Genomic DNA, 26845 nt, shown 5'->3' on the forward strand with positions numbered 1-26845 from the left:
CGGGACAGGCCGCGCTGCTCCTCCGCCGCCGCTCCGGGACAGACAATGGGCGAGCAGGGTCCTGGGGAAACGTGGCCTCGCCACACTGCGGAGCAGGTTAGTGCCTGGGAGGGTCCTACCGGCCGGGCAGGGGCCTGAGCGCTCTGAAGGGGAGCGGGCCGGCTGAGGGACAGAGCCTCGCTGGGGACGGGCACGGCGGTCACTCCTTTAGCTCCTGGGTGCGAAACTTTCCACTGGCAGGTTCCCAAAGGTGGCGGCAGAGTCATCAGGGAACATCGTCGCGTCTGATTCTTTGCTGAAAATCGGGCTCAAATGCATCTCTGTAGTTTCTGACAAACTACACCAAACCTATTGTTAAAAGCCTTCAGAGGTGGAGATTTACAGGGAAACACTGAGCTGGCAGGAGCTGAAGTGCTCAGTGAGATGGGGTCCTGCTTGTGTTGGTCCTGTTTGACCTCCTTAATTTAAAACCTTAGTTGATCTCCACATCACTGATGAGATAAAGAAACAGAAAGTTGCTTTTATTGAATCAAGATGTATGGGGGAGAAAAAAGAGAGGAACAGCTCTTCTATGCTGCCACAATGTTTACTGCACAGAATGTAGTGTAGGTCAACAAGAAATTAGTTGCTGTTGCAAAATGCAGGGGGCTTAGTTGATATAGTTTGGATAACCTAAAAAATCACCTGTTCGTTTAAAAAACCCCAAACATATGCTTGAATGTTTATTTGCTCTCTTGACTGCAATAACCAAGAAGGAACAACTCTGAGCTCTCCTTGTATGTGATAATGAGAAACCATTCCCTGATAAGTATGAAGTTCTGACTCTGACCAGGTTTTGGTCTGGGTTATTAGCTGGATCATGTGGCACAGTCCTGTTTTTTGGAGGGTGACCTCTCTGTGTCTGACCATAGGTTTAACAGTGAAAGCTGGGGAGATGTAAGCACCATTGGCTTTGTCGTGTTCTGACTGAGACAATGACATCTTCTGGAGCATAAATTGTCCTGTTTGAGTTGAATTTGTGTATGCTTATAATAATTGTCTTAAAGAAAAAAATTAACTTTGATTTTTAAATTTTAGATGAGACTGAGAAAACTTACAGCAACATCTCATAACTGGAAGTCAGAGGCACAGAGCTGCTTCTGAGCATGTAAGAGACGAGCAGCCCCTCAAACTTTTCTTATCTGAAGTTAATTTCACTCCAGATTTTGATTTTAGAACCTCAGGTTCTTTTCTGTCTGCTTTTTCTAGTCAGTTTTCCTGTCTTTGATTTATAGTTTTACCTTGTGTTTTATTGGGAGTTGTTTTTTTCATTTTTTTGTACTGATGGCTTCACACTTCCAGAAGCAGCTGAGATCTTGCTACTATCCAGAAGTATTTTGAAGAGTGAAATGCAGCTCTTTTGCTGCTGCCATTGCTCAGTTAACAGTGATGATTAAATCCCATAAATATTCTCTTGCCCTTGACAGGAAAAGCCTTGAATGTGGGTTGATGGAAATCATTCCCTTTCCTGTTGATATTTGTACCTAAAATCAGGCTGTAAAGTGCTGAATGCATACAGAAAGCCCATGCTGGTCTTCCATTCAAGCAGAGCAAATGCAATCACCAGTACTCTCACCCTTTGAAGGGTTGCAGTATTAAAAAGAGCTAGATGATTTGTAGATGGATTCTGCCCCAGACTCCAGTGTTAGGAAAGGGCAGGTGGCACTTCATCCCATTTCAGAAAATCAAACCCATTGTGTTCAATATAACCCCCTCCAGTTCCTCCGTCAGCACTGTCTTAGGGTAAGTGTGATCGCTGGTGAAGAAAAGAAAGAGCCAGAATATTTGTTGTGTTTATGAGAGGCATTTTTTGGAGAAAATATGGAGGGAAAAAGCTCTGGTGAAAGTGGTGAGAAGTTTGACTTAATTTTTTGAGGTCACTTGACTTGTGGGTATTTGGGTGCAGCAGAGAATGGAAGAACCTCTGCCTTAGGAAAGGCATAAAACCCAGCGGCTATCTTTTGGCCAGTGGTGCTGATTTTCCAGTAAGCTCTGTGCTGCACGGAGGTGTAGAACCCTAATGGTTTGTTGTATGCCATTAAAAGGTATTGTACACTCATAAAAGAATGACATTTTGATCAATGCTGTTAAAAGAATTACTGTCTTGACACAGAAAAGCTTTCCTGCTGCAAGTTTAAAAATATGCCTTTAAAAGCTTTTTATTGAATACCTTTGCATCCCTCAGAAATGTGCTATTTTGGCACAGGGCTGCTCTGAAGTAACTCCACATTGTAACCTGAATGCAAGACCTCGTGTTTACCATCAGCAGGGTGCGAGGTGAGGCAGGTGTGTTCACTTACCTACTGTCATGGGGACAAAGGAAAAGCACCTGGAGCTTCTTGTATGCAGCTAAAAATACATCCCCTCCTTTTTAGAGTCCCAAATCACTTGAAAGCTGTTTGTTTGTTTTGACATTGATTCCTCTCTGTCCCCCAGCTTTCTTTTGCATGTCCCTTTGGAGTTTGAAGCTATGCATTGATGTTGGAAGGTGGCAGGTAGGGGAACCACAAATCTATCCACTGCAGCGGGGCCCTGGCTCATGGGCAGGGGGGCTCTGCTGGGAGAAACTGGGCTTGGAGATGTCTGAGGTGGTCCTGTGGTGTAACACTTCTTGTGGCAGAAATCTCCCCTTAGTGTGCTTAAAAGATCTTGTGTCAGAGCTCTTGACTGATCCCAGCTGCTGGAGGAGTGTTGTACCTGACTTGATGGTGGCCAGAATCACAGCTGCACTGTTCAGCGCGGGTGACAGCTGCTGCCAGGTGGGAACCTGGGAACCCCAGGCAGGGAACTGGGAGCTAGGGCTGTAGTTCCTCACCTCTGACACGCTCCTGTGTGCTCCTGCACTTTGTATTATGTTTCTTGAGCTTTTGTGTTTCAGGCTTTCAGTTGTTCAGCTGCATGTGATGTTCCAAATACAATTTTATATGAAGGTGGAGGGATAAATTGAAAGAGCCAAGAATGGTGACGTGAGTTTTGATGTAAAGACATCCAGGATAAATTTTTCTTCCTCCTTTCTATATATTCATGACCAGACCAAAGCAGCAGATGTTCTGGGTGCAGTTGGTACGGCCATGCCCTGCCATGGGACTGTCACCTGCTGGGGCATTGCAGAATGCTTGCTAAGAGGTTTTGTAACAGGTGAGTGAGGTCACAGCATTACCTGGCACTTCCATACCTCGGCTGAAGAAAGCTGTGACATGCAGCAGTGGGATTTAATTGCTGAAGAAAGCAAGAGGTTTCATTTCACTGTGTGTGAGTAGCTCCCTTTAAGGTCATAAATATTAATGCTCTGCATATTCTGCAAAGACAAGGTATGAAGGGAGGAAGCAGGAGAGCTTGAATGCTTCTATTTGGCACATGAGGATGTTGCTCAGAGAACTGTGAGTAGAATTGGCATCTGTCTCACTTGCTTCCTGTCTCTCAGATACCTGAGTTTTGTCCATTTTGACCTTCAAGGAAGGCATGAGATGCCCAAATACTTCCTTACTTCTGTTTCAATCAAACTTTTGGCAGCTTTCTAGGGGAGTGGTTGGTTTGGGTTTTTTCAATTGTGAGTTTCTGTCACCAGCTGCTATCAACTGTTATCTGAAGCCTCACTTGTGTAGTTTTGGCTTTGGAGGAAATATGAAAGCAAAATTATCTCCATGGTCCTATTTACCTTCAGCATCGCCCTTGAAGCTCCCTACAAATGTTTTTCTACAGTGACCTTTCAGAGTACCTGCTTTCAAGAGAGGCTGCCAGCCTGGAAGTGGGGCTTAGGCATGTTTTCTTACATTTAGCTATATTAAAAATGGGGATCTTTGTTCCAGTCTTTGTCTGGCAAACTAAATTGCTTTCTACCACTGATCCTTGTTTTCATTGCTCTAATCTGTAAATTTGTTCAGTAATATCTTGTGCCTTTTTTTCCAGAGCATAGACAAAACTGCTGCATAACATAGGGTCAAGCTCTTGAGGGTGGGATAAAAGAAACTGTTCTCTTTTGTGTTGATATTTAATTGCTGTAAGCTGGAAACATTTATTTAGTATTTGGCCTTATCTGCAATTACATTCTGAGGCCTATCAGTCTCTAGCCCACTTGATGTGTCATGTTGATTTTGATTTTCTTAATCAAATGTCATTTTGCATCAAGTCAACTGTCACACAAAACCTGCTATATCTGTGCTATTAATTAGCAATAAGCATTTAATTAAAAACCACACTAGTGTAAGAATATTATTTTCTGAAAATTCATGTCACTAATCCTATATTACCCTCTCACTTTTTTTCTAGCCAGAGTCTTGTATTGGCCATTCTGTTGCTTTGCCATCAGTGTCACACAGACAAGACTGTAGCTACTCATGTCACCAAATCTGAAAAAAACCAAACAAACCAACACAGCACTGCCCCAGCAAAACCACCCCCCCGGTTATTGTTTCTCTCTGTCATCTCAAATAGCCTGTTTTCCAAAGAATACCAAAAATTAGCATTAATGGTTCAAACACCTTCTCAGGCAAGCTCTTTCTTCTAATCACTATGGAAATTCAAACCTAGATCTTAACTCTTCCCCATGTGACTTACTTCAAGCCACTCACTCAAGATGTAACTGTCCCAGCAGAGTCAGCTGTCTTCCTGTGGGACTTGCAGGAATCCTTTCTAGAGGTTCTGGAGGTCCCCTGCTTTAGCAGCCACAACAGCAGCACTAGAGGTGATGTGACTTGTCACTGGTTTGGGCAGTGGGGTCACATGGATGTCAGACAGAAGCTGATGGTCTAAATCTCTTTCTGTTATTATTTCAGGTGAATTACACGGCTTTGGTTTGGAATTGATTAAAATTTGATGTTAATCTTTGCAGCTGTGAAGTAGAGAAATTCAACAATCTTTTACAACTAACCGCAAATCTCTAGAAATTGATTCTACTGGTGCAGTATTGTCACCATAGAAGCCATCCAGCCCCGGTGCCAGGTGTGTGATTGATCACAGAGCTCCTGCATGTTGGATGGATTGAGCTGCTGTAAGAACCTGTGGGTGCAGATCTTTGGGCAGCAGAGACAGAGAGTCCACTTTTTCGTATAATGACTTTCAAAATCAAACCTCTGTGTTGTCTCATGTTTTTGGCTGACTTCCTGTGGGCATGTGGATAAATCAGGTCAGTTTGCTCACTTGATGTGCATAGACAAGTATGAGGATTATGAAATGAGAGCAATAACAGAAGGGTGTATATTACAGTGAGAGGAATAAAGGATAGCGTAGCGTAAAGTGGTGCCCTTTTGTGGAAATATTTATGAAAAAAATTGATAACTGGAAAATAAGATGGGTGATACCTGTGGAATGTCTTGGGAATAAACAGATCAATAAAATCAGTAAGATGAGATGAGGAAGGTGTGTTTTGTTACTTACTGGAGTCATGAGAAACACTTTCGTACTTGTGAAAAGGGCATGTTCTAAATTCTGGAAAGTATATTGTACTGAAGTTTTGGGGAGTAAATCAGCTGGTAGCTCAAAGTGAGGTTTGTGTTTAAGTCTGGAACTTGGGTTGTAGTATATTTTCTTGTTCTGGCCTTGCTCAAGGAACAGCGTGCGCGGAGCTGAGGGAGTAACTCACGTACTGAAAAGAGCTGTGGCTTGTTCTGCTCTCCTCGTGTTTTTAGCAGGGCAGTTTGCAGGATATTTTCTTTGTTTTCTTTGTAGCTCTAGTGTTTGGGCTACAGGGATTTAAAATATTTCAGAGAAAAAATAGCTTCAAATTCAGCTCTGAGTCTGATATTTGTTTTATTAGTGGAAATCTTTGTCTCATGTGTTTTCCCAGTTCTAGATAACCTTTTCTTGTCATCTAAGAAATTAATTTCTTTGTTGGACTCATTGCAAGTAAACTTGATAGCAGGATTGCTGTTATTGAGGCAGCTTACACAGTGATTTGCTAAGTACAGCCTCTTCATATAATGTGAAGCAGAAGTCGATTTATTGACCACCACTGGGATTTCAGGAACTGTTGAACTACCTGGTTTTTATCCTTCTCTCATAAAATTTGCTATTAAATGTCTTTTTTTCTGTTACCCTCTTGAAAAGGGTTCTCTTTGAAATGCAGTGGTACAAGAGCAGCAATCCTACTCGTTTCTGTGCTGTAGAGTTTGGCTTTTTAATGAAGCATCTACAGGGTCACGTAAAGTATCTTGACATCGGATTCTTGAAGGTTTTTGTAAAATACTTTCCTATGCCAGGAGGACACTGGTGCTTCTCAGCTGTGACAACTGGCTCTGTGGCTGTGGTGCCAGCCCTTGGCATAGAGCACATCCCAGGGAGAGCAGGATACTGCAGAAAGGCCCACTTTGCTCTTAGCACTGCGCTTGCTGCAGTACATGTCCTCTGTCAAATACCATCTGCTGCTTCTCTGGAAGGCTAAGGAACTAATAAATATATCATTTGATTCGTTTGTGCTATTTGCTGTATATTCATAGTAGCTTTTTACTACTTTCTGCAAGCTCTTCTCCAAGGTATATGTTAGGAAGGAAAACTGTTGTCTCTGGTAATCTGTAAAAACAGTTTTAAAAATAGAATCCAAGTGAACTGTACCAAGTGGATATTGATTCTTGGGGATGTGGAGAGAATGCTTTCTGTGAACTCTTCTTCATTGCTCCAGAGTCCATAGCAGTGTCTGGAGGCTTTGGGGGTGATGTTTTTTGATTAACAGACAGAGCAATCATCTCTAGCAAGTCTGGATTTCTGACAACCCTTCCCAGGCACTACTGCAGATGGGATGTCAGAGCTGGGGTACTTGGGGGTGCAGAACTTGGACATTTACAGGCTGTGGTACGTGCTGGGGAAGGTCTCAGATCTTGGTGTGTTTCTGCTCCATGGGATGGTGCCATGCCATGTTATGTGTGACCTGAGCACGACACTGCTTGGGGCTGTCAGAGTCCCACAGACTGCTACAGGCACTAAAAGGGAGCAGGGAAATGGAGGCAGAAGAGAGCAGCTTAGAGTGCCTTAGACTATTGCAGTCAGCTAAAGGGGGTGACACCTGATGCTGTACACACAGCTGCAACATCTGCCAGCCCAATGTGTGGGGGAGGCGAGCCCACCCAGTTATGTACTGTGGTTAAGGGACTTTATTTGTGTTTTTATTTGCGCAGAAGTTAAATGAAAGGAGCAAAACTACTATTTTCCAAATTCCCTTTGTGCTTACCTTGTTTTTACTATGGAGCAGCATCTTAGTAGTTCTGATTGACCTGACCACTGGATAGTGAGAGATCCTTTTTATTTGATTGGTTTTATTTTGCTGTTACCTGCAGATTAACAAGCTTCAAGGGGAAATAGCTTCTGCCAGGTGCATAGTTATCATGCGTGTGCCAGCTTGGTTTTATTGGCAAGACCGAGTGTCCATTTGTAATCCAGAGGAAGCCCTGATCTCTGGGGGTGGAAGCAGGAGTATAAATCACCTCCAGGCTCTCAAAGGTCCCCCATGAACAGGTTTTTTTGGCTTCCTGTTCATCAGGTGCTACAGGTGCCTGTGTTGGTGCTCGGTATGTGTACAAATGGGAGAGGTGGTACTGTCTGATACTTCTGTGGCACTCATGGCTGCATCTTCCAAAGCTTGGGATCTGCAACTGGTAACACTGCTACTGTACTTTTTCTTCTATCTTTTATTTAATTTTTTGGATATCTACTTTCCATTTTGTTCCAATTTACACAACTCACTTTATTCCCTTTGCCTCGTCTCCTGCCTTAGGGATATCAGCTAGCCTGAACTAACCTTCTACATTGGAACTGAAGTTGTGAGAGTGCAAGATCAAACACAGAAATTTTCCTCTCCATCCAGCGAGTGACAAGGCTGTGGACAGACATATTTAAAGAGAATGAAGAGGCACATTGCTAAGAGACTTCTAGGTACTTGGAGAGGAACATCAGATGTGAAATGCTAACAAAATTAACTCCTTAGAAATTATAAGTCTCACTTCTACTGCAGAAAATCTTTATCTTACTCCCTTGATCCTCCTATTTGGTTTTGACATGTCCATTATTAAACAAATGACGAGGCACCCCTGCTCTGGTTCAGTGATGTAATGAAACCCCAGAGACTGGCTCGGTGTTTGGGGCTGACCGAGTGAGAAGGCAGACTGCAAGGTCACCACACTGTCAGTTTGGAGGAAGAATTCTCACCTAGCTGATGGCTCCTGGCAGGTATCACGTGCAGAACAAGTCTGCATTCATTTTTATACCATTTCTAACACTGAAAAATAAAAGTTAGTTTCCTGATTTGGCAACAGAAGTGCCCAAGGGCTGCTGGGGGCTATCACCTGTGAGAAGCCCTCCTTGTGAGGGGTCCCAGTGCTGCTGTGAGGGATTCTTTGGGAGCTGTGAGCAGGCACAGGCTTAGCACATGCAGGTGTTTTTCAGCCTCAGCATCAAAGCTGCAGGGCCAATGTGGCTGTGAGTGGCCTCTGCTGCACGTTTGTGTTAGGGCTGTTTGTGCCACACTGTTACTGTTTTCTGGGTAACATTTGTGATGTATGTTACTCTCAGCTATCTAGTCTCACATTTTGCATCTCATATCTGAGAAAATATGTTTGTTTTTTGTCCTCCCTCTCCTTCCTTTTCAATCATATTTTGCCTGACCAGCAGTTGCCCAGAGAGGAACCTGAGCCCAAAATTGGTGAGCAAGCAAGGGCCTGCTGTACATCCGTGGTTCAGACACCACCATGCAGCTTTTCCACTCTGTCTTTAATTAAACTTGGGTTTTCTGTTGTTGTAGCTGGAAGCAGCGTGCTGACACAACTCATTCTTGTCTCAGATTAAAATGTCAATGTTTTAATGTTCTCATCTGTGGGCAAAAGAAAATAGTTGGGTGTTTTATTTATAACTTAAAAAGACACTGTGGGAAAGGTTTACTTGTGCAAGATGGAAAATGACAACTAAAGGTACAGAGTTCCATTTAATATTAAGAGTCTTTAAAAGGCTGAAAATAGTGAAAGGATTAAATCTCTTCAGGAAATAGGCTATGCTGGGGCATGGCAGTTTTAAACAATTATAAATTTACTGTATTTTTAATTATTCGCTCTGGTTTTTCTTGCATTCGTGGCATGGTGTGCACACATCCTGATGAGCTCATCTACCAAACCAGTGCTCTGTGTGAGAAGGAAAAGAATTAACGTATCTGAAAAAGTGTGTTCAGAAGTCAGTGTTGTCCTCCATGCTAAGTGGCTTCCTTCTGGGAGAAGGGAGCAGGATTTTCTAGGAAGAAATGTAATATTATTTTTTTGACCAATTCCATTCATGTTTTCTTCAGGTTTGCTCCCTGGGCAATTTGAGGAGCGGCAATGGCACTGATTGGGAGCTGTTGGTTACAAGTGCCCTGTGCAGGCACCTTGTGAGGCAGGTTCTGGGCTAGCAGGGTGGCCAGGTGAATGCAGGAGGCTGCTGGGCAGGGCTCCAGCCAACAGCTGGAATTACCTACTTGGGGTTAATGCAGCTCTTCTTCAGAAAGTGTCTCCCACACCTTAGTTAGAGATTTGCTTGATTTAGGCTGTCCTCTGGGTTACCATCTGTGGAATCTCTGTTTCTGGGCAGCCGTGTCTCCCCTGCATGTACATTACATACGCTTACCAATGCCCTTTTGGGTTATGCTTTTCCTGGACTGGGGGAAGAAATAATCCATTTTAAAGAAGGGAAAAGGAAAGAGGTCCCACTGAACACTGATGCTGGAAGAAGAGTGCTGAGTGTCTTTTCATTTTACTTTCTTGCTCTCTCACACTTACTTATGTCACCCCATCTCGTATAGCCTGGCTGCTGGGGGATCAATTTGTTGGCAGGGGTTATTCAAACATCAGCAGAATGCATGTTCTTACTGTTCTGCTTGGAACTGGGTGCTGGAGCCAACACAAACAGCTCTGGTGTGGGAACCAACACTGGGTGTTTGAGTCAGGCTGTTCTTGGTGGTCTGTCCTTCCTGCAGTAAAAATGTCAGCAGTTTCTTTTCCCATAGTGTTCATTTATGTTCCTGTTGTTTAGTGTTTATACAATCACTGTGCCTGTGGACAGTTCAAATAAAATTTTTGAATAAATTCTGTGGTTTTCTTCACTTTCAGCTCCTGTTTTCTCTAGGTTTTGGGGATTTTCCACTCTATGGCTTCTTTTTTTTTTTTTTTGGTCGTCTTTCCCATTGTGCAGAGTGCAGATGGTGCTGCACTCACTCAGCTTTTTACTCCCTTCAAGGACATCAGGCACCACTGAAGCTTTGGTGGTGTGCTTTGTAACACCCTTCCAAGTACTCAAGAACCACCAGTGTTCCTTACTGGCTGTGCAATTGTTGCTCTAGTGGAAGTCCAGGATGCAGGATGCTTGTGGAAGCTGGATGGTTTGAAGCTTTCTGTAATTTTTCCTGTTACCCTTAGGGCATGCTGAAAAATTACCACTTTGTAGAGTCTTTGGGAGATGATGCAGTCCCAGATCAGACACTTCTCTATTAAATAAAAAGTATGATAAGCCTAAAAGCATTGAATTCACTATTTTGAATCTCTAAAGGCCAATCCCAGTGTGTATGTATTTGGACTAATTTACTGAACTATTTAGTTTCTCCTCCTGCATAACAACCATTCCATCCCCAGCCATTACCAAGTCAGCTCTGCCTCTGTGGCTGCCAGGAATAACTTTACTTTGCATGGATAATTAACTGGATTGAGTAACAGCGAAAAAACATTATTTCCACATAGTGGTAATAATAAATCTGTTACTACTTTTGGCTCTCCATGTTATTGCCATATTTGGGTATGTCTTAATGAGGAAGTGGCTTCCTTTGGCTGAGTTCAAATACCAGCACAGAGCCTGCCTCCAGCACTGGTCTGGGCTGCTGAGAGGAGAGGAGAGGAAGGCAGAGGGGCTGTTCAACCAGGCAGGCACTCCTGGCACAAATAATTCTTTTTTTTTTTCTTCTTCTTTTTTTTTTTTTTTTTTTTTTTTTTTTTTTTTTTGGTTGGGTTTTTTATTTTTTTTTTTTTTTTTTTTTTTTTTTTTTTTTTTTTTTCCTTATTTTTTGGTTTGGGGCTTTTTTGGTTTTTGTTTTTTTTTTCAAACCAAAATCAACCTTTCCCATGAGGATATTTGGAGCATCCCATTCTGTTTTTCAAAATGCATAAAATATGGGGATGGGACCTACTGAGCTCACCACAGGAATTCTCTTGAGGGACAGATATAAAGTTAAAAGAAGCTCCAGAGGACAATAACTTTCACGTCTCATAACAGCTTATCTGATACTCTCGCAACCTTTTCTAGAATCATCCTCCTCCTTTTCCTGTTCATTTTCACCACCTGTTTTGTGTCATTATCTGGAGCCTTGTGCAGCAGCCCAGGGAGGAATGAACCTGCTTCCTGCAGAGATGCTCTCAGCTGCTGGGACAGTCTGAGTGTTGTGCCAAATATCTGCCAGCTCAAGTCAATGACTGCAGCTCCTGTGTGCCTTGTGCTGTCGTGTGGTCACAACACACCCGACTACAATTCCTCCTCCACATCGCCATCATGGGAACTGCAGGCCTTGAGAAGGGTCAGTGACCCAAAGATCAGTTTAAGGATGTCACAACAGGCAGCACAATGGAAAGCTGAAGGCTTCTGCGAAGAAGAGGGCAAGCTTAATTCGTGGTAGAGAAAATAAAGAGAGGTGTTTGTTGGCTTGTGCCCATTTACATTTCCTTCTGTCGGTCTCGCCTGTGTCCCACTACTTAAATCACTCTATATCTAATTCATATCTGCTGTTCCTTCTCCATCATCCTCTCACCATGTCAACCTCCTGCCTCTAACCACTGCCCTGTGCAGGCAGCTCCTGCAAAAAATAAAATGCAAAAATTAATTTAGTTATTGATAATAACTAAGTGGAGTTTGTTAAAGAGGGGAGGAATATATAACCTTAGAGTTAAAGCTGCAGAAGCTTGATGGTTGTAAAACTAATCACTGAATTTAGAAAAGACAAAAGGAAACAACTCAAGAAAAGCATTTAAGCAGTTCTTGGTGAAAAGTACTCTCTGCCAAAAATAACTTCACTTTATTAAATTGCTCATGTGGTGGGAGGAAAAAAAAGTCAAAAAATAAGAACTTAGAGGATTTTTTTCCTGTGTTTTCAGCATTGATCTGGATATATGACTTCAAAACCTATAAAACTGCAAAAATGCTGAACCTAAACAAAACCCAGCAGTAGAGAGTCCTTTTCCTTTCTGAGCCTATTTATCCATTTTCTTGATTTCCAGGTGGACCCAGCATGGTGTCACTGATGTTCAATACCCTAAATATGGGAACTGATGTACCAGATTTCAGTCTTTACCTACCCATGTTCGGAGTTCAGATCTGGGGGTCCTTAGGAGTAGGCAGAGCCACTACACCCCCAGGGATGTGGTGGAGTCTCTGTCACTGGAAGGTTTCAAGATGCTTCTGCACAGTCAGAGCAATAGCCAGCATGTTCAGAGGCTGGTAGGAAAGCTCTGGAGCCATGCTCGTGGGAAGTGGGAGAGGTAAAGGACAGCATTTTCTCATGACTGGAATCTGTTTGTTCTCTCTTCTCCATGGCAAAGGAAGTCAGGGCTCTGGGCTCTTGAAGCCAAAGGAGTGATGGTTTTGACCAGTGCTGCTGATGGCCTGGGGCTGAGCACAGCTGCTGGCACTCAGGCTCCCATTGCCACTGCACTACTGATGGGCTTCTGAGGCATTTTTTCTTATTAAATGTGTTGACTATTTTCAAATACTTTTCCAGCTGTAGTCTTGAATTAATGAATTTGGGAGCATGGATACTGCATGTTAAGGTGTGTGAGCTTATGTTCCTTATTGCTTGGTGCAGCTGAGGATGCATCACGCCATTAAAAACATTCATTTAGATGACTTTTCTATATTAATTCTGAGGCCTGCAATAGACCTGGTGTAAATGTAAGTGGCCATGTGGCTTTCTCATCCTGTCTACTTTGCCAAGGTATAAGCATGAACTGAGCACTGATCTGTTCTCTGGTACCAAATTTAGGATAAAGTAAAACTGGGAGATCAGTAATTTGGTTTTGCCTTCATTGAATCAAGATGTACCTCTAAGTTTGCTGGCCCCAAAAGTGCCCTGAGTGGCAGTGAGTTCATGCTAATGCTGCTGCTCTGCAGACTGGGCTCCACACAACTTTAGGGCTGGTGTTACTTCTCTAAATCTTTTTCTTAATTGCTTTTCTCTGCAGAGGAATTCCAGCTGAGCACATGCTGTCATGTCACTGGCAAAGAATTTAGTGGGGGCCTGACTACTGCCCTACAAATAAATGATATGCTCAAGCCCAGCAGTGAGATGCCTGCGAGACACCTCTGTGGTCAGCACCCTCCAGACGTCTGCTCTCCAAAAATCAGCTAACTCAAAAGAAATCACTTGACTGATTTGTATAGACACTTCTGAAACAAAGACCAGCTTTTTGGAAGAATGGTTGGTTAGGCTGCTTGGATAAATACTGAGCATCTTCAATATCCGTGGAATATAGTGTACCTTGTTCTCAGCAGGGAGAGTCACAAACTGAAGTTGTTTGCAGAAATACCAGTTTTCTTTGAGTCTAGGAGACAGATGTGCAGATGGGAGAGAAGCCACGGTGCTGTGAGCAGGTGTGGACTTCAGCTCAGCTCAGCTCAGCTGGCATTGGCGTGCCAGGTCTCAGGAAGCAGAGAGAGCCAGGCAGCTCAGGCTGTGGGGACCTGCCCTGACTTCAGGAACACCACACGTGCCTCAGGACACCATCCATGTGTTAGCTGCACTAAATCCCAGCACTGGAAACTTCCAGTGCTCAGCAGAGGAGGGAGGATACTGGCAATATCAAAGGCCAACAATTCCCAGTAACTTTTTTGTCCTGATGAGATGCAGGCTGTGGAGCCCAGTGATGCTGGCTGTGTGTCTGTCCAGGGCTGCATGGCCCTGCTGGCATCAGTGTGGCACTGTGACTCCTGCTGGCATCAGTGTGGCACTGTGACCTCCTGCACTCACTGGGACAGCGGTGGGCTCGGTCCCTGACCCTGGCACCTGGCCAGCTACCCGGGATTCCCTTCTGTCCTCTCGCCAGGTTTTAGTATGCAGGTGTAGCACAAATTTGTTTGTGTAGGTGTTGGGCTATTCTCCCTGGCTGTAACAGAGCTAAAGAAAGAAGATAAAATGTTGATCACAGTTCTCTCCCTGGCTACAATCCTCTCAAATGGCTACAGTGGTGCATCGTTGCTGACTTTAATTATGTAGTTTGAATGAAAATGAGAAGGAAGCAGTTTGCCTTGGGCCCATGCATACCTGGCATGCTTCATCGCAGCCTGACAAATATCCCTTAGCCCAGGCACTAGCTTGTATTTCATGGCTTATTTTTAAAAATCCAGCCCAGGGAATTGTGGTGTTTTTAAGGGGAGGGGTGTGACCTGCAAATATTTGATTGATTCTGTTCCTGTCCCACAGTTCTATGTAAAATTTATTTACTGGTTTTCCTTTTAAACCATTAGCTGACCTTCCATACGGATCCCAGCTGTGCATTAGTATTGCTTGGGGATGTGTTTGTATCTTTTGTCTAAAAATACCCAGCCGGTAGGATCCATGATCCATGAAAGCTAATTGAAACAATTTCTCTTCAAGTTTTGGCAAGTGAACCATGCATTATAAGCATTAATATCTATAAATTGAATTGTTAATGAATCTAGACACTAATAATGAATGCAATTTTGTAGGCTTAACTAGAAACACTAAAATTATCAGGATCTGGAACAGAATTTTCAATCATTTTTGCTTATTAAATAGCAAAACTATGCTTTTAATAAGCTAATCATTTTTATTTGACCCCATAGGAGTAGCTCAGCTGATTAGAAACAGGTTTCAAAGTACAAAACAATGTTGTTTTTCTCTCTGTGTTTTAACTACCACAGTGCTGATCGGATCAGATACTGATCTCCATTGCTTATCCTGCAATTCCTCTAAAAGAATTTGCAGCAGAACCTCTCTATGTCCCATTGAACAGGAGAATTCTCTGCACAGATAAATCATGCTGTAAGCTGCCAAAACAACTCGAGCTTGCTTGAAAGATTGTCAGTGCACAAAAATACAAATATGAGAGATTCCTATTTGGTCTTTGTTATATCCAGAAGTAGAAAAGCATTTGATACAACTCAAAACTCAAGACCAAAGCTAGTAAACAGGAGTCTTTTTCTCCCCCAGTTTAAAATTAGCCTTTAGGATTTTATGCAGCTGAAGAATATGGTAAGATTCAGAGTTATAATAAAAAGTAAATCTTAGGTTCTGATGGTTTCCTTTAAAACAATTTTGTGAAGTTTGCCATTCTTCCTCATACCAGTGGCCAGAGACTAGGAGGGCACAAGGAGATTATTCTGCAAGTCCCTCAGGCAAAGCTTCTTCTCCCCACGCTGTTTCTGGCAACCCTGGCAGAGGAGCTGTCAGCTTTTATGGAGCACTGCTGTCCCTTAGACAAGCAATTCCTTTTACCGAAAGACTTAGTAACTCTGCAGCATTTGTTAAAGGAAAAAATCAGACTTGGTTATCTTGCAAGATAATAGTAAAGAACAATCTCTGAAAGGTAAGGGAAAGGGATGTCCAGGATTTGTCTGTGGATTTACATCTGAGAAGGACCATAAAAGATTCCTCCATTTCTGGAGGCGATTGATATGCTTAGAGAAATGTATTCCAGTGCTTAATTACATTTTCTATTTGAGAGAGGGGGGTTTCCTTTATTTAATCTAAATCTCCCTTCACTATGTATGGACTACAGTTCATACTTCCATTTCTTGTGTTCTGTGAACATGGAGAAAGGTTTTCACTCTTTATATCAACTTTCTCTTTATTTGAAGTCTCTTTCCATGTTGCCCAGCTGCCCCAGTGCTTCCCCCCACCCCTCATTTCTTCCCTTCTTTATCATGGACAGATGTCAGGTAGCACTGATAACTGACTGATTAACATGGGATGGCAAGGAAGGAATACTGGCTAGCTTGGGGGGATGAAGGGATAAGGAAAAAACATCAACAGGTAGAACTAAATATGCACCAGGGGATTCAAAATACTTCACCAGAGTACTAATGGGAAAGAATTGGTGTTTCCTAGTTCAGTTTAAAACTCAATGGGAAATTAATATTAAGTTAATATAGAAATACACATTAAAGTGCAGAGTTCCCTATGCAGGAACTCTAACTTAGTAGATAACACTGTAAATGTTACACTGAAATATTTAGCTGAAGTAGTTCAGAATATCTTTACTATTGGACATTTGTTTTTGTGGCCATGCACACTGGGATCCTGTTCTGCCTCCCCTAGAGGCAACTCAGCCCCTCTCAAAGCTAAACACTTTTATTTTGGTAAGATGTTTGGTGATATTTTCATCATGATACATCTGCAAAATGAAATGACAGATAATTTGAGGGGAGAAATGCTTGAGGGTCTTCCCCCTCTTCCCCAGCACTGCCTTTTCCTGACGGACAATACACTGGCAGAAAAAAGGTCTCAGTGGAGACTTGCTCAGCCTGAGGAGTGTGCCCCATCCCACTGCCTGCACTGCACAAGGGAGAGGGTGCTGGATCTGAGATGTATATTCCTGTTCTGTTTCCTCCGTGAAAAGTCCATCTTCTGCAATAATTCTATTAGAATTATCTTTAATAATTGATATTAGAATTCATCCATTGATAACTGGTGTGTTTGATTATATTCTTTGCTGTTTTCTGCTTTCAAAGATTCCTTTTCCCAAACCAAGAGTAAAAAACAAGGAAAAAAAAAGAAGTTTTCTCCGTGCTGCTGTCTATTGACATTCAACAGAAAAACTGCACTGGAGTTAATTCCTCCTCTTAAGTAAACTACTTCAGTCAGTACTGTTAGCATGGAGATCCTTGCTTTTTTACTGAATTTAGTGTATGTACATTTTCAATAAATGTAACAAATAATCCAGGCAAACCTGGGAGCCTACTAGTGAGTCATATGCAAACTGAACCAAAAATATTTAATTCTGGAGTAAACATTTATGGAGTGTCTGTGCCACCCTTTGCAAAGGGATAAAGTGGTCAGTCAGTGTGCTACAATGTGCACCCAGGAAAGAGCTGAAATAATACTTTTTTGTACTTTAAATGTAAAATAGTGTAAATAATAATGTAAATCAGGTAATGGGTTAAAGCCTTGCAATCTCTTTCTTTCACTTGAATGCCAGTTGTGTCAGGTGTCCACCCTCCTTCTCCTCCAGAAAATAAGTTTCTGTCCCTCAAGATCTGCTCCTGCTGCAGCCACTGCACTGAGACAGATGAGAGCTGGAGAACTCTCTGCTTCACAGCTTGAGATGCAATTTTTTCAGCTGCAAGAACCCAACCACACAGTGTATCTCAAACAAGTACTAGAGAAGGAGGACTTTACCTGAGTTGGTTTTGCCTGCCCTCTATAAACAGAAAAATCAATGGTCTTTGTTCTTTTATTAAGGAAAAAAAAAAAAGGTACCTTTTTCCCACCTGGGAGGGCTAATGGGATACTCTGGTATGCAGCACCATTTCAGCAGTGAGGGAGATGTCCCTACTTGATCTCTGCTAATGAAAGTCTTCAACCAGCTGTTCATGCTGCTTCTGGGGCATAAAATTTCAGGTTCTGGCTCTCCTGATCCATCACTTTGCTAAGTCCTGTGCAGCACTTTCTGAGTGTTGTCCCAAGGAGGGCGTGACTTGAAACTCATGGCCTTTTTACTGGCCAAAGGGTGAAAAGTGGTGCTGTGAAGCACCTCTATAGCCTTGGCTGCAAAGGTTGGATGTTCTGATGGGCACTGGCTGGCGTCCGAGCCTCCCAGGCTGTGTCTGAGTCCCCGGCAGAGTCAAACCAAACAACACCCGTGTGCAAAGCTAAGAGCTATCTTTTTTTTTTTTTTCCCTAGATTTCAGATCAGCAAGATCTAATAACCTTTACTTTGGTCTCCTGCACATCTTTCTGAAAAACGAAGCATGTCAGATCCTCAGAAATGAAAGGACATGGGATAACCTTACACCTGAACTGACATGGGCATGTCTTCTGTCAGTCCTCAGTATTTTGCTATCCCATGTTTTATGTGGCTCACCTTTCACATTGACAAAAGAGACAACAGATGTATCTTTTTTATTTCTAGAATACATGATTCCTTTAGAGCAGCTCTGTCATTTATCTTGCCAAATATTTAGTGGTGCTCAGTATGTGAGGCTTTTAAGGAAAATTACAAGATTTCTCATTCTTGCTGCCTAGAATTTAAACAAATACCAAAAAAAAGTGATATATTAAACAGGAAGAGGAAATAATTGACAAACTATGGTGCTGGGAGACAAGCTTTGAACTTTCCTTTTTTGGCAGTTCCTTGATAGTACATCAGCCTTGTTTTTCCTGTTATCTTTGTCTGCCCCTCACTCCAAGCAAAGATGCCTTGTTGTTAGCAGAGATTTTTTGATGTAGCCAGGATTAAAACTGACTATTTTGCAGCCTGTTCTTTATTCTCAATTCAGGACTTACAGTCTGCTCTCTGCAATGTTGTAATGAGATCTGAGATAATAATATCAAGCTGTATCTAAACAATTGTATTAAAGGAAGCCCTTGGAATAGGACAGAGGTTGGGGTAACTTGCTGGATCCCATGTCCGATTGCTGGCTACTTCCCTAGGGACAAAGTTTTTCCTCCTGGCAGAGCTCAGCAGCGAGCTTTCAGTTTCTTTCATGATCAGCATTTTGTGCTGAATGTTTTAAAATGTTTGGAAAATGCAGCATAAGGGAGATTGAAGGTGCTATCTTTAATTGGACTAACTTAAAAAATTAATATTGAAAAGTTTTCTCCTTGTTGTGTTGCTATTGACCTGACATTAAGAATAGCTTGTGCTGGTCTGCAGGAGTAGAGGAATATATTTTGCTTTCGGTTTTCTTGTGTTTCGAATTTTGGTGGGACAGGAGAGGTTGCTATTATGTTTAGAAAAAAAAGGTCTGAGCATGAATAGGAAATATTTTCAAAGGTCTTTTTAGGTGTTGGGCTGCCCGTGATGATCTGTTCATGGATGCTGCTGGGAAAGGCTCCAGCCAGTGTGAAGGTGTTAGTAATACCTGTTTGTCAGTTTACAACCAGGAAGGTCTGAAAGGTAAACGGACTTTTTTTTTTTTAACCTGGTGAGGCTCCTTTGGCAATCACTGCTCAGAAAGTAATGGCATTATGGAATGGAATTGAAATTGCCTGCTTTGACCTCAAAATATTACTTTGTCATCCTTGCCTGTCTCTCTCCCTTTCTCCCTGGAAAATTAGCATTAGATATGAGTGAGGTAGATTCTTTTCTAGCTTATTCATTTGCAGCAGCAGCAGTGTTGCTAATTATGTTTAGATTGTAGAGGCTGTATTGTGAGTGGCCAGAGAACACAAAATTAGTTTCAGATTTTTATAGCTAGAAGGTGGGGAAATCCTCCTCTGGGTTGCAGACTAAGCAGATTTCCTCTGGATATCACTGAAGCAATAAACAATAAGCTGCAAATTTTTTATCATAGCATTGCTCTCCATGCAGAGATTTTACTGTGAGAAATAACACAGCCCACTTCTTGGAGTGTCTTGTTCTCTTTATTTACATGTGTCATCTTCTCAGCTTTAGCTGGTAGAGTTTTCTTCTTTTTTTTTTTAATTCTTACAAGAGCAGTCAGAATGTTCTTGAGGACCCTATAACTGGTTTTTTTGATCCTCCTATATGAGTTAGGAGCCTGCCAAAGCCTACAGCCATCCTCCCTGAGCAACATTCAGCAGCAAGCAGGATGGGAGCTGGTTACTTGACATAATAAATAACTACAACCTTTCTGTTTATTTTTAATTTTGTAATTTATTTAAATTTTCAAAATGTTTTCAAAATTTATTTTAAAGTTTAAATTTATTAATTAATTTTTTATTTATTTTTAAATTAAATCTATTAATTTTAAAAGTTTAAATTTATTTTAAACTTTTAAAATTTATTTAAATTTTCAAGATGTTTTCAAAATTTATTTAAATTTTCAAAATGTTAGCAGAGATTTTTTGATGTAGCCAGGATTAGAACTGATTTTAATCAGTTTATAAACAACTTGTCTGTCTGTGACTCAAAATATCTGAATCATTTGTTAATAAAACCCTACCCTGAGCACAAGTAGAAGGGAGTGTGGCACTGCAAATACATTCTTACAAAACCCTTCTCTCTCCCGCTCTTGCCATGCCGACGTGCTGTGGTACTGTGTTGGTGACAAACTGAACTGAAGGTCTCCAATGCCCCTGACAGTGCTTTCTGACTTGCTCAGTCTTCTGGAAGAGACCTCTTCAGAACCTGCACTATATTGCCTTTATGCTCTTTTGTCCCTTTCAAAGTGCATGGGGGATTTTGCTGGTCACTGGGATGTGTTCAGCATTACAAAAGTGTTTCTAATAACCAAATTTTACTCCTGGTGTCTTTATAAACTCCCTCGGGTCCTCCTCATGATTTCTTCTTCTGAAGTCAGTTTGCACATGTTCCTTTGGGCTTTTTGCATCAACACTTGATAAGTCCTGTGTGTTGATAAGACATGATAGCACATTGCTGAGGACTCCCTGGAAGCACAGGACACACATTTCACTGCATGGAGACAGACAAACCATGTTTAAGTTGATCCGAAGCAGGGCAGACCCTTCTCAGCCCTGAGTTCCTCAGAATTTAGTGGAAACTTCAATGTTGGATGAGGAATTTGAGCTGGAACATGAAACAGTCCCTTTCATCCTCAGCTGAAGTGCTGGTACTCATTTTGTCCCTGGTAATTAAAGGGTATTTCTTGTTTTTCTCACTCCTTCAAGTCTGTATCAGTAAGATCTTTGGAGTAATTGCTCAGAACAATAACAGAACTAATGGAAGTAGAACATCACTGATCTCCTTGGCTGGGAAATTTGTGAAAGGGAATGAAAAAAGGGAGAATTTCCCTGTCAGAGCTGCAGTTTGGAGCTCAGTGGGGTCTGAGTAAGAACCTAAACAGCAGCTCTGTGTCAGCTTTGAAGAGGTAAATCCTTGAATTCACAGTGAGGAAGTTGCACATAACAGCAAATATAAGACTGTTAAAAATTCTGATAAATTTCAAGGAAATAAGCAACTAGTGTCAGAGAAATGGGCACAAGAAATATTTAAAAACAAAACTAATGCAAGTAGAGAGAAAAACAGACGAGGATTTAAATATATCATAAGCACATCACAACTAATTCATCTGATAAAGGAAGATACAAGACAGAAGAGGTGATTGATGTAGCTCAAAGATTTGATGGTACAAAGCCACCTTTACTTGAAATGATGAAAGGAAATAGGGTAAAAATCAGAATATTGAGGATTATTTGTGGTGTAAAGAGGGGGAGAGTAATCAAAAAGGTTGAGTAAATTCTAAAACAAAATAAGAAATGGCTTATGGTGGATGTGGGGCGGGGAGAATAAAGAAATCATTACTAAATGGAGAGTCACTCAGGAATCTAAAATGGATGAGCCCTGAACTGATTTCATAAATGGGCCTTGACAAAGGGGAAAACACAGCAGCACAAGGCTATCTGTGAGTAATGGAAACATTTCACAATGTGGGATGTTAATAGGACACTTGGAAAGGAGGACTATAAACAGAAGACCACTTCCATGTATGTGTCCTTTATGTAAAAGAAATTCCTTAGTATTCTTTTTGCAAAATGTTGAGAATTTGGAAGATAATAAACTGCTGAGCGAGGGACTGCAGAATCCATGTGAGGAACACCTTTTCCTTTTTCTCCTTTCAAAAAAGGGATTCAAGTCAGTATTGCTCAGTACATGGTTAAATATTGTCCGAATTTTCCTGGCTCATGATCTGTGAAGCATAATCACTGAAAAGCTCCTACACTTGAAAGCGCGTCTGTCATGAGGCACCTCCTGCTCCAAGACAGCAGCCTGGATGGCTGTTCTGGTCTTTTTAGTAAGCGTGGATGACTCTGGGTACCTAAAGAAGTAAAATAATTTTTTGTTTAAGGTGTGTTATTCCTGTAAATTTGAATCAGCCAGACTGGATTTATTCTAATGGTGAATCTTTGACAGAGCTAATGTCTACTTAGCCACAGAAATGTGAATGCCCTGGGAAGCATCAGGGTACCAGTACTGCATAGAGAATGCGAGGTTTGCACTTACAGGGAGAGGTATGTGCCTAAAATAAATAGAAGATTTTTATCAGTGACTTCTGATCAAGGATTATATTGTATTTGAGAAGAGTGACAGTGACAGCGTTGCATCATCAAATTGAATGTAAATTTCTCAATAATTTTTGTATTAATTTCTGCATGCAAGATAGCAAAAGTGAATTCAGAAGGAACTGACTGATGTGAAAATATGTAAGGCTTACACTACAAGCCTAAAATTTTCTCCATACTGCTCAGTAGAGAACCCAGACCAAAAAAATAAGGTTGAATTAGTGCCAAGCACAGGCAGTTAGAAAAATGATGGAAGAGTAGCTGAGAGATTAGTAAATGTGGATCCCAGGCAGCACCATTTCTAAAATAACTTTTCTTTGTAAAACTGTGTTTAAGGGTTGGAAGTCATGATATATGAAGAAATATGAAAAGAATTAGATCTGTTTAACTTGGCAAAATAAATGAAGAGTGTTGTACTTGTCCACAAGTACATATGAAGAGCATAAACAGAAACCACGGAGAAGAATTGCCTTGGACAGGGCCTAAGGAATGCAAATTAAATGTATTGTGATCATAATGCAAGAAGGAAAATGTATCTCAGATATCAGGTAATATCCTCCATTAGCAAGATTTATGAGACCCATCATGATGGGAATATGAAGGAAATGATGAAAAGTCCATTGACTGAGTCAACTGAAATTGGATTAGAAGGTGTAGAACACTTCAGCCCTGAAACAGGAATTGTCACATGCCCAGCAAATATCGCAGACTTGTGAAACTGTGGCATAGCACAGATGTATTTCAAGGTTCTCTCTCGATGTCAGAGATGCAGGTTCTGTCCTTGTGTGTGAATGCAGCTGGGCAATCACTGAGCAAGTGTGCCTTGGTCGTGCTTTGGCTTCTCTCAGCTGAAGTTCCATGTGAATCTTGTGGCAAAGAGTCTTCATAAACAATAGCACATTAACATGCTCCTTCACCCCATGAGTGTCCCTAGAGCCAGAGAGTTCCACAGGCAGCTGGGGACACAACATTTTAATCGTATTTTACAGTCTGTCTCCCAGGTACCTGCCCAGAGGGCTCCCAGACTCCAGGGCTCACTTCAGAAACTCAGGAGTATTGGTTCTGGTTGCCTGACACTGTGTCAGAGAACTCCAGCTCTTGTCTGGTGATAAGCCTAGGCCATAGACTTGGAAGGGGTCCCACTGGTTTTCACCTTCAGCAGCTTGCTCTCAGGACCGCTGCCAGAGCTGAGGCAGGGCTGCTTTGGCATCCAGCACCAAGGGTACCCCTGGCACTGCTCCATGCCTTGTGTCATGCTCAGCACTAAGGAACTCCAGAGTTTATTGAGCCTCTCTCCACAACTGGATTCACCACAGCTTTTGGGGCCAGTGCTCCTGTTGTGACAGCAGGTTTTGCTTAGATTCTTACCTGAGATCATGGCTGCACTGTTCAGCTCCTGGAAACCTTTTGCATGGTAATGGCTGGTCAGCTTTTGCCCCGTTTGAAATCCTTACAAATGCCAAAGTTGGCGGTTCCCTTGTATCATGTCACCAAGGCTCAACCTTCAGTAATTTGCCACTTTCCCTTCAGGGAATCTGAGGCACCTGCACAGAATTGTTTAGAAGAATTTAGAAGGTTGGTCATCTTTCAAAGGTGCCTTGTGGATCTAGATCAGTGGTCTCCATAGTGGGACGTACAAGACTATCTATTAGGGCACATGAGGATTTTTTTTTTTGCAGTAATAAATTTTAATTATTACTGCAATGAGTGTTTATTTCATCCTTATCCTTTGTAAATGCCTAATTTTGTGTACGCTTTATAAAGTATATAATACAGTAGTATGTGGAGATAATTTATAGATAAATACACATACATTGGTGTGCACACTCAAAATTTTTTTACTAATCAGGTGCACAATCAAAAGTTTGGAGCCCGCTGATCTACAGGTTTAGAGAAGGATGAGAATGATGGCTGTGGCACAAAGATCTTCCACAAAGCGAATCCTAAAGACTGATGATAACCTTTGAGGAGGAAATATGACACAAAGTAATGAAAAGTAATGAAAAAACCCTTGGCAATGCTGCTGGGACAGTCTGTGTTTCCTTGTGTTGTCGAGTAGATGCTTGAACTCTTTCTCATGTACCCCGGGGTGTATTTCAGCCTTATGTAAATCCACAACTGCTATGTAGTCAAATAACATCATCTATCCTGCTTCTCTGCCTGGTTGCTGTGTCTCTTTGTTGGGTCCAGCCTGGTTCTCTGTATCCATCTGCTCTCATGGAGCATCCAGGCCTAGTTTGGACAGTCAGGCAACCACAGTCCTGGAACATCTGTCCCTAGAAAAGGGCAGAAACGGGGCTGCTTCCACTAATGGGCTGTTGTTCCATTTTCAGCTGTAGCTGGTAGCTGCAGCCACAGTCTGATAATTCAGAGCATTATTTTGTAGTCTTTATTATGGCTTCATATACGTGGCCCAGGGCTTCAGCAGACTCATTCATAGTGCCACAGCCATGGCACTGCCCAGGGGAGGCCTTTGCAGGACGTGGAAGTGCTGACTATGGAAAATGGTGTATTTTTACACTACTAGATCTCTGATTGGCACCTGCCATCTGATCTTTCTCCGAGGCAGAGAACACAGTCAGGTCTCAGCAGTTTCTGTCACACAGTGCAGGCAGCATACCTGTTTGCCAAACTTTGAGCTGTCATTCCAAATTAAGATGTTAGAGCTTTCCTTGCCTATGATAAGTTATTAAATATTGCTCAATTACCCTTGCATTGAGCCTTTTTTTAAACTCAAGCTTACTTTACTGAAAGGCATCCTGTCTTGATTTGGAGATATTAAAAGATGAAAAATCCTCCTTCCTTTGATAGGGCAGGGTTTTTAATGTCTAATCATTCTCACTATAAAACTGTGCCTGATTTCCAATTTAAGCTGGTCTGGCTTCAGCTTCCAGCAATTGGTTCTTGTTATGCCTTTCTTGGCTGGATTAAAGAGCCCTCTAGGACCTGGTATTTTCTCCCTTTGAAGGTACTTATACATCATAATCAAACCATCTCTTGATCTTTTTAATAAACTAAACAGATCGAGTTCCTTAAGTGTCTTATTCTCAGGCAGCCATTCCAGTTCTCAAATAATTTTTATGACTCTGCACTGTCTCCAATTTTCCTGTGTCCTTTTAAAAATACAGCCACCAGGAACAAAGGCACTCAGATATTTATAGTCAACTGCTTTTCCCAAAATCCTTTAGATTCTCTGATATCCATGCTATGGGTTCCCCAGTCTGTAGAAGACTTTCTTGCTCCTAGAAACTATGACTGCTGATGTCATTTGCTCCCAGTGCTGCCAGGCACGTAACCTAGCACCAAAAAATTTGTGGACCTTTGTTCTGATCAGTGTAACTATACTTGAGCTTTTTTTTGCCCATTTGTAGGAGCTATTTTAAATCATTAATGCTCAGGAACTAGGACCTTTGTGTATTTTACATTCTGAAAGGACAAGAACTTGAGCTTCTTTGGGGCTGTCCAAAATCACCATTGATTGTAACTGAGCCTGTTTGTTCTTGTAGAGGAAACTGAGGCTTCTACCACCCTCCAAAAGTGATCTCAGTAACCAAAATGATGTTTCAGTTCAGGCAATGGTCATAAGAGATAACACAGGGGGATTGGCCAGGGAGGACAGAGTTCAGGAACCGCTTAGACTTCTCTAATGAGCCCAGGAAGCTGCCCGGGTTTGTACAGGGAATTATGCTGTCCGTGAGGATTTTCTAAACCTGTCTAGTGCTGCTTCTCAGATTTGGCTGTTGCTTTGTTGGTTTTGTTTTTCCTGCAATGTATCTGTGTTTATTAAGAGGATAGTGGATGATCACTCCCCACCCCAATAAAAAGGAAATTTTCCAGGTATTACCTTGGTGAACTTATTTCTGTTGCAATCCCTTATCCCCTTTTGGTGCCCTTTCCAATTCTGTTCCTGTTATTAGTCATAGTTATCTTCTGCTGACTATGAGCAAACTGGAGGCCAGATCTGGGGTACCTTGTGTTGCCAATATTAAGCATTTTTCTGTTGCACCAACCAGCCTCCGAGATATTTATCCTTGCAATTATCCGCCAGGTAGGCAACAGCTATTACCTGGTTTTAAGATAGGGAGGAGAAGCCGAGGTATGGAAAGCTTCAGTAGGTCAGGGCTTGAACTAAGATCTTCTAAATCTGAGGTAATTGTGCCTCCTCTCTGTTCCATCTTTAAAAAATAAAGCACACATGTTAGTTCTGAGGCTTGCTTTCATCTTCTCCATTCTGCCTCCAGAAATCTTCACTCCTCCTCGCCGCACTGCGGTCGCCCTCGAAGAGTTGCACAAAGGCTGTCAGTCGCTTTGGTTCACTGTCATCAAATATTAAGGAAAAATAGGAACAATTACAAGTTTAATATTAAAAGAAGCGATTTCATTTCCTTTCTGGAGTCTATGTAGTTTTTTAATGCTACTGAAGAAGCAGAATACCTTGTGCCTGGTGAACAGGGCTCATTTACCTTAACTCGGACCTCAGCCCCAGAGTGCAGGAGACAGGCAGGGGGACACCTGGGACCGGCCTGGGCTGTGGCTCAGTTATGCACGGTTGTATTTTTAATTCCCAGCTGGGCCCTGCTGCCAAAACTGGGCGGTTGTTTTTTTTTATTAGACTGTAGGGGGGCAAGAAGAGCCACTAAAGGCCGCCGGACTGTG

At 42.0% G+C, this 26845-nt stretch overlaps 1 protein-coding gene across 1 annotated transcript in view; it reads left to right on the forward strand.

Moving 5' to 3' along the window:
- The first annotated feature begins 6 nt into the window (after positions 1 to 6).
- Positions 7 to 26845, forward strand: part of LOC115948313 — an 83040-nt gene continuing 56201 nt past the window's right edge. The window contains exon 1 of the mRNA XM_031060167.1: positions 7 to 96. Coding sequence (XP_030916027.1) covers positions 46 to 96 — 51 coding nt within the window. The 5' untranslated portion in view covers positions 7 to 45. The remainder of the gene's footprint in view (positions 97 to 26845) is intronic.

The sequence above is a fragment of the Geospiza fortis genome, unplaced genomic scaffold (genome assembly GCF_000277835.1).
Source record: "Geospiza fortis unplaced genomic scaffold, GeoFor_1.0 scaffold102, whole genome shotgun sequence".
Lineage (NCBI taxonomy): Eukaryota > Metazoa > Chordata > Aves > Passeriformes > Thraupidae > Geospiza > Geospiza fortis.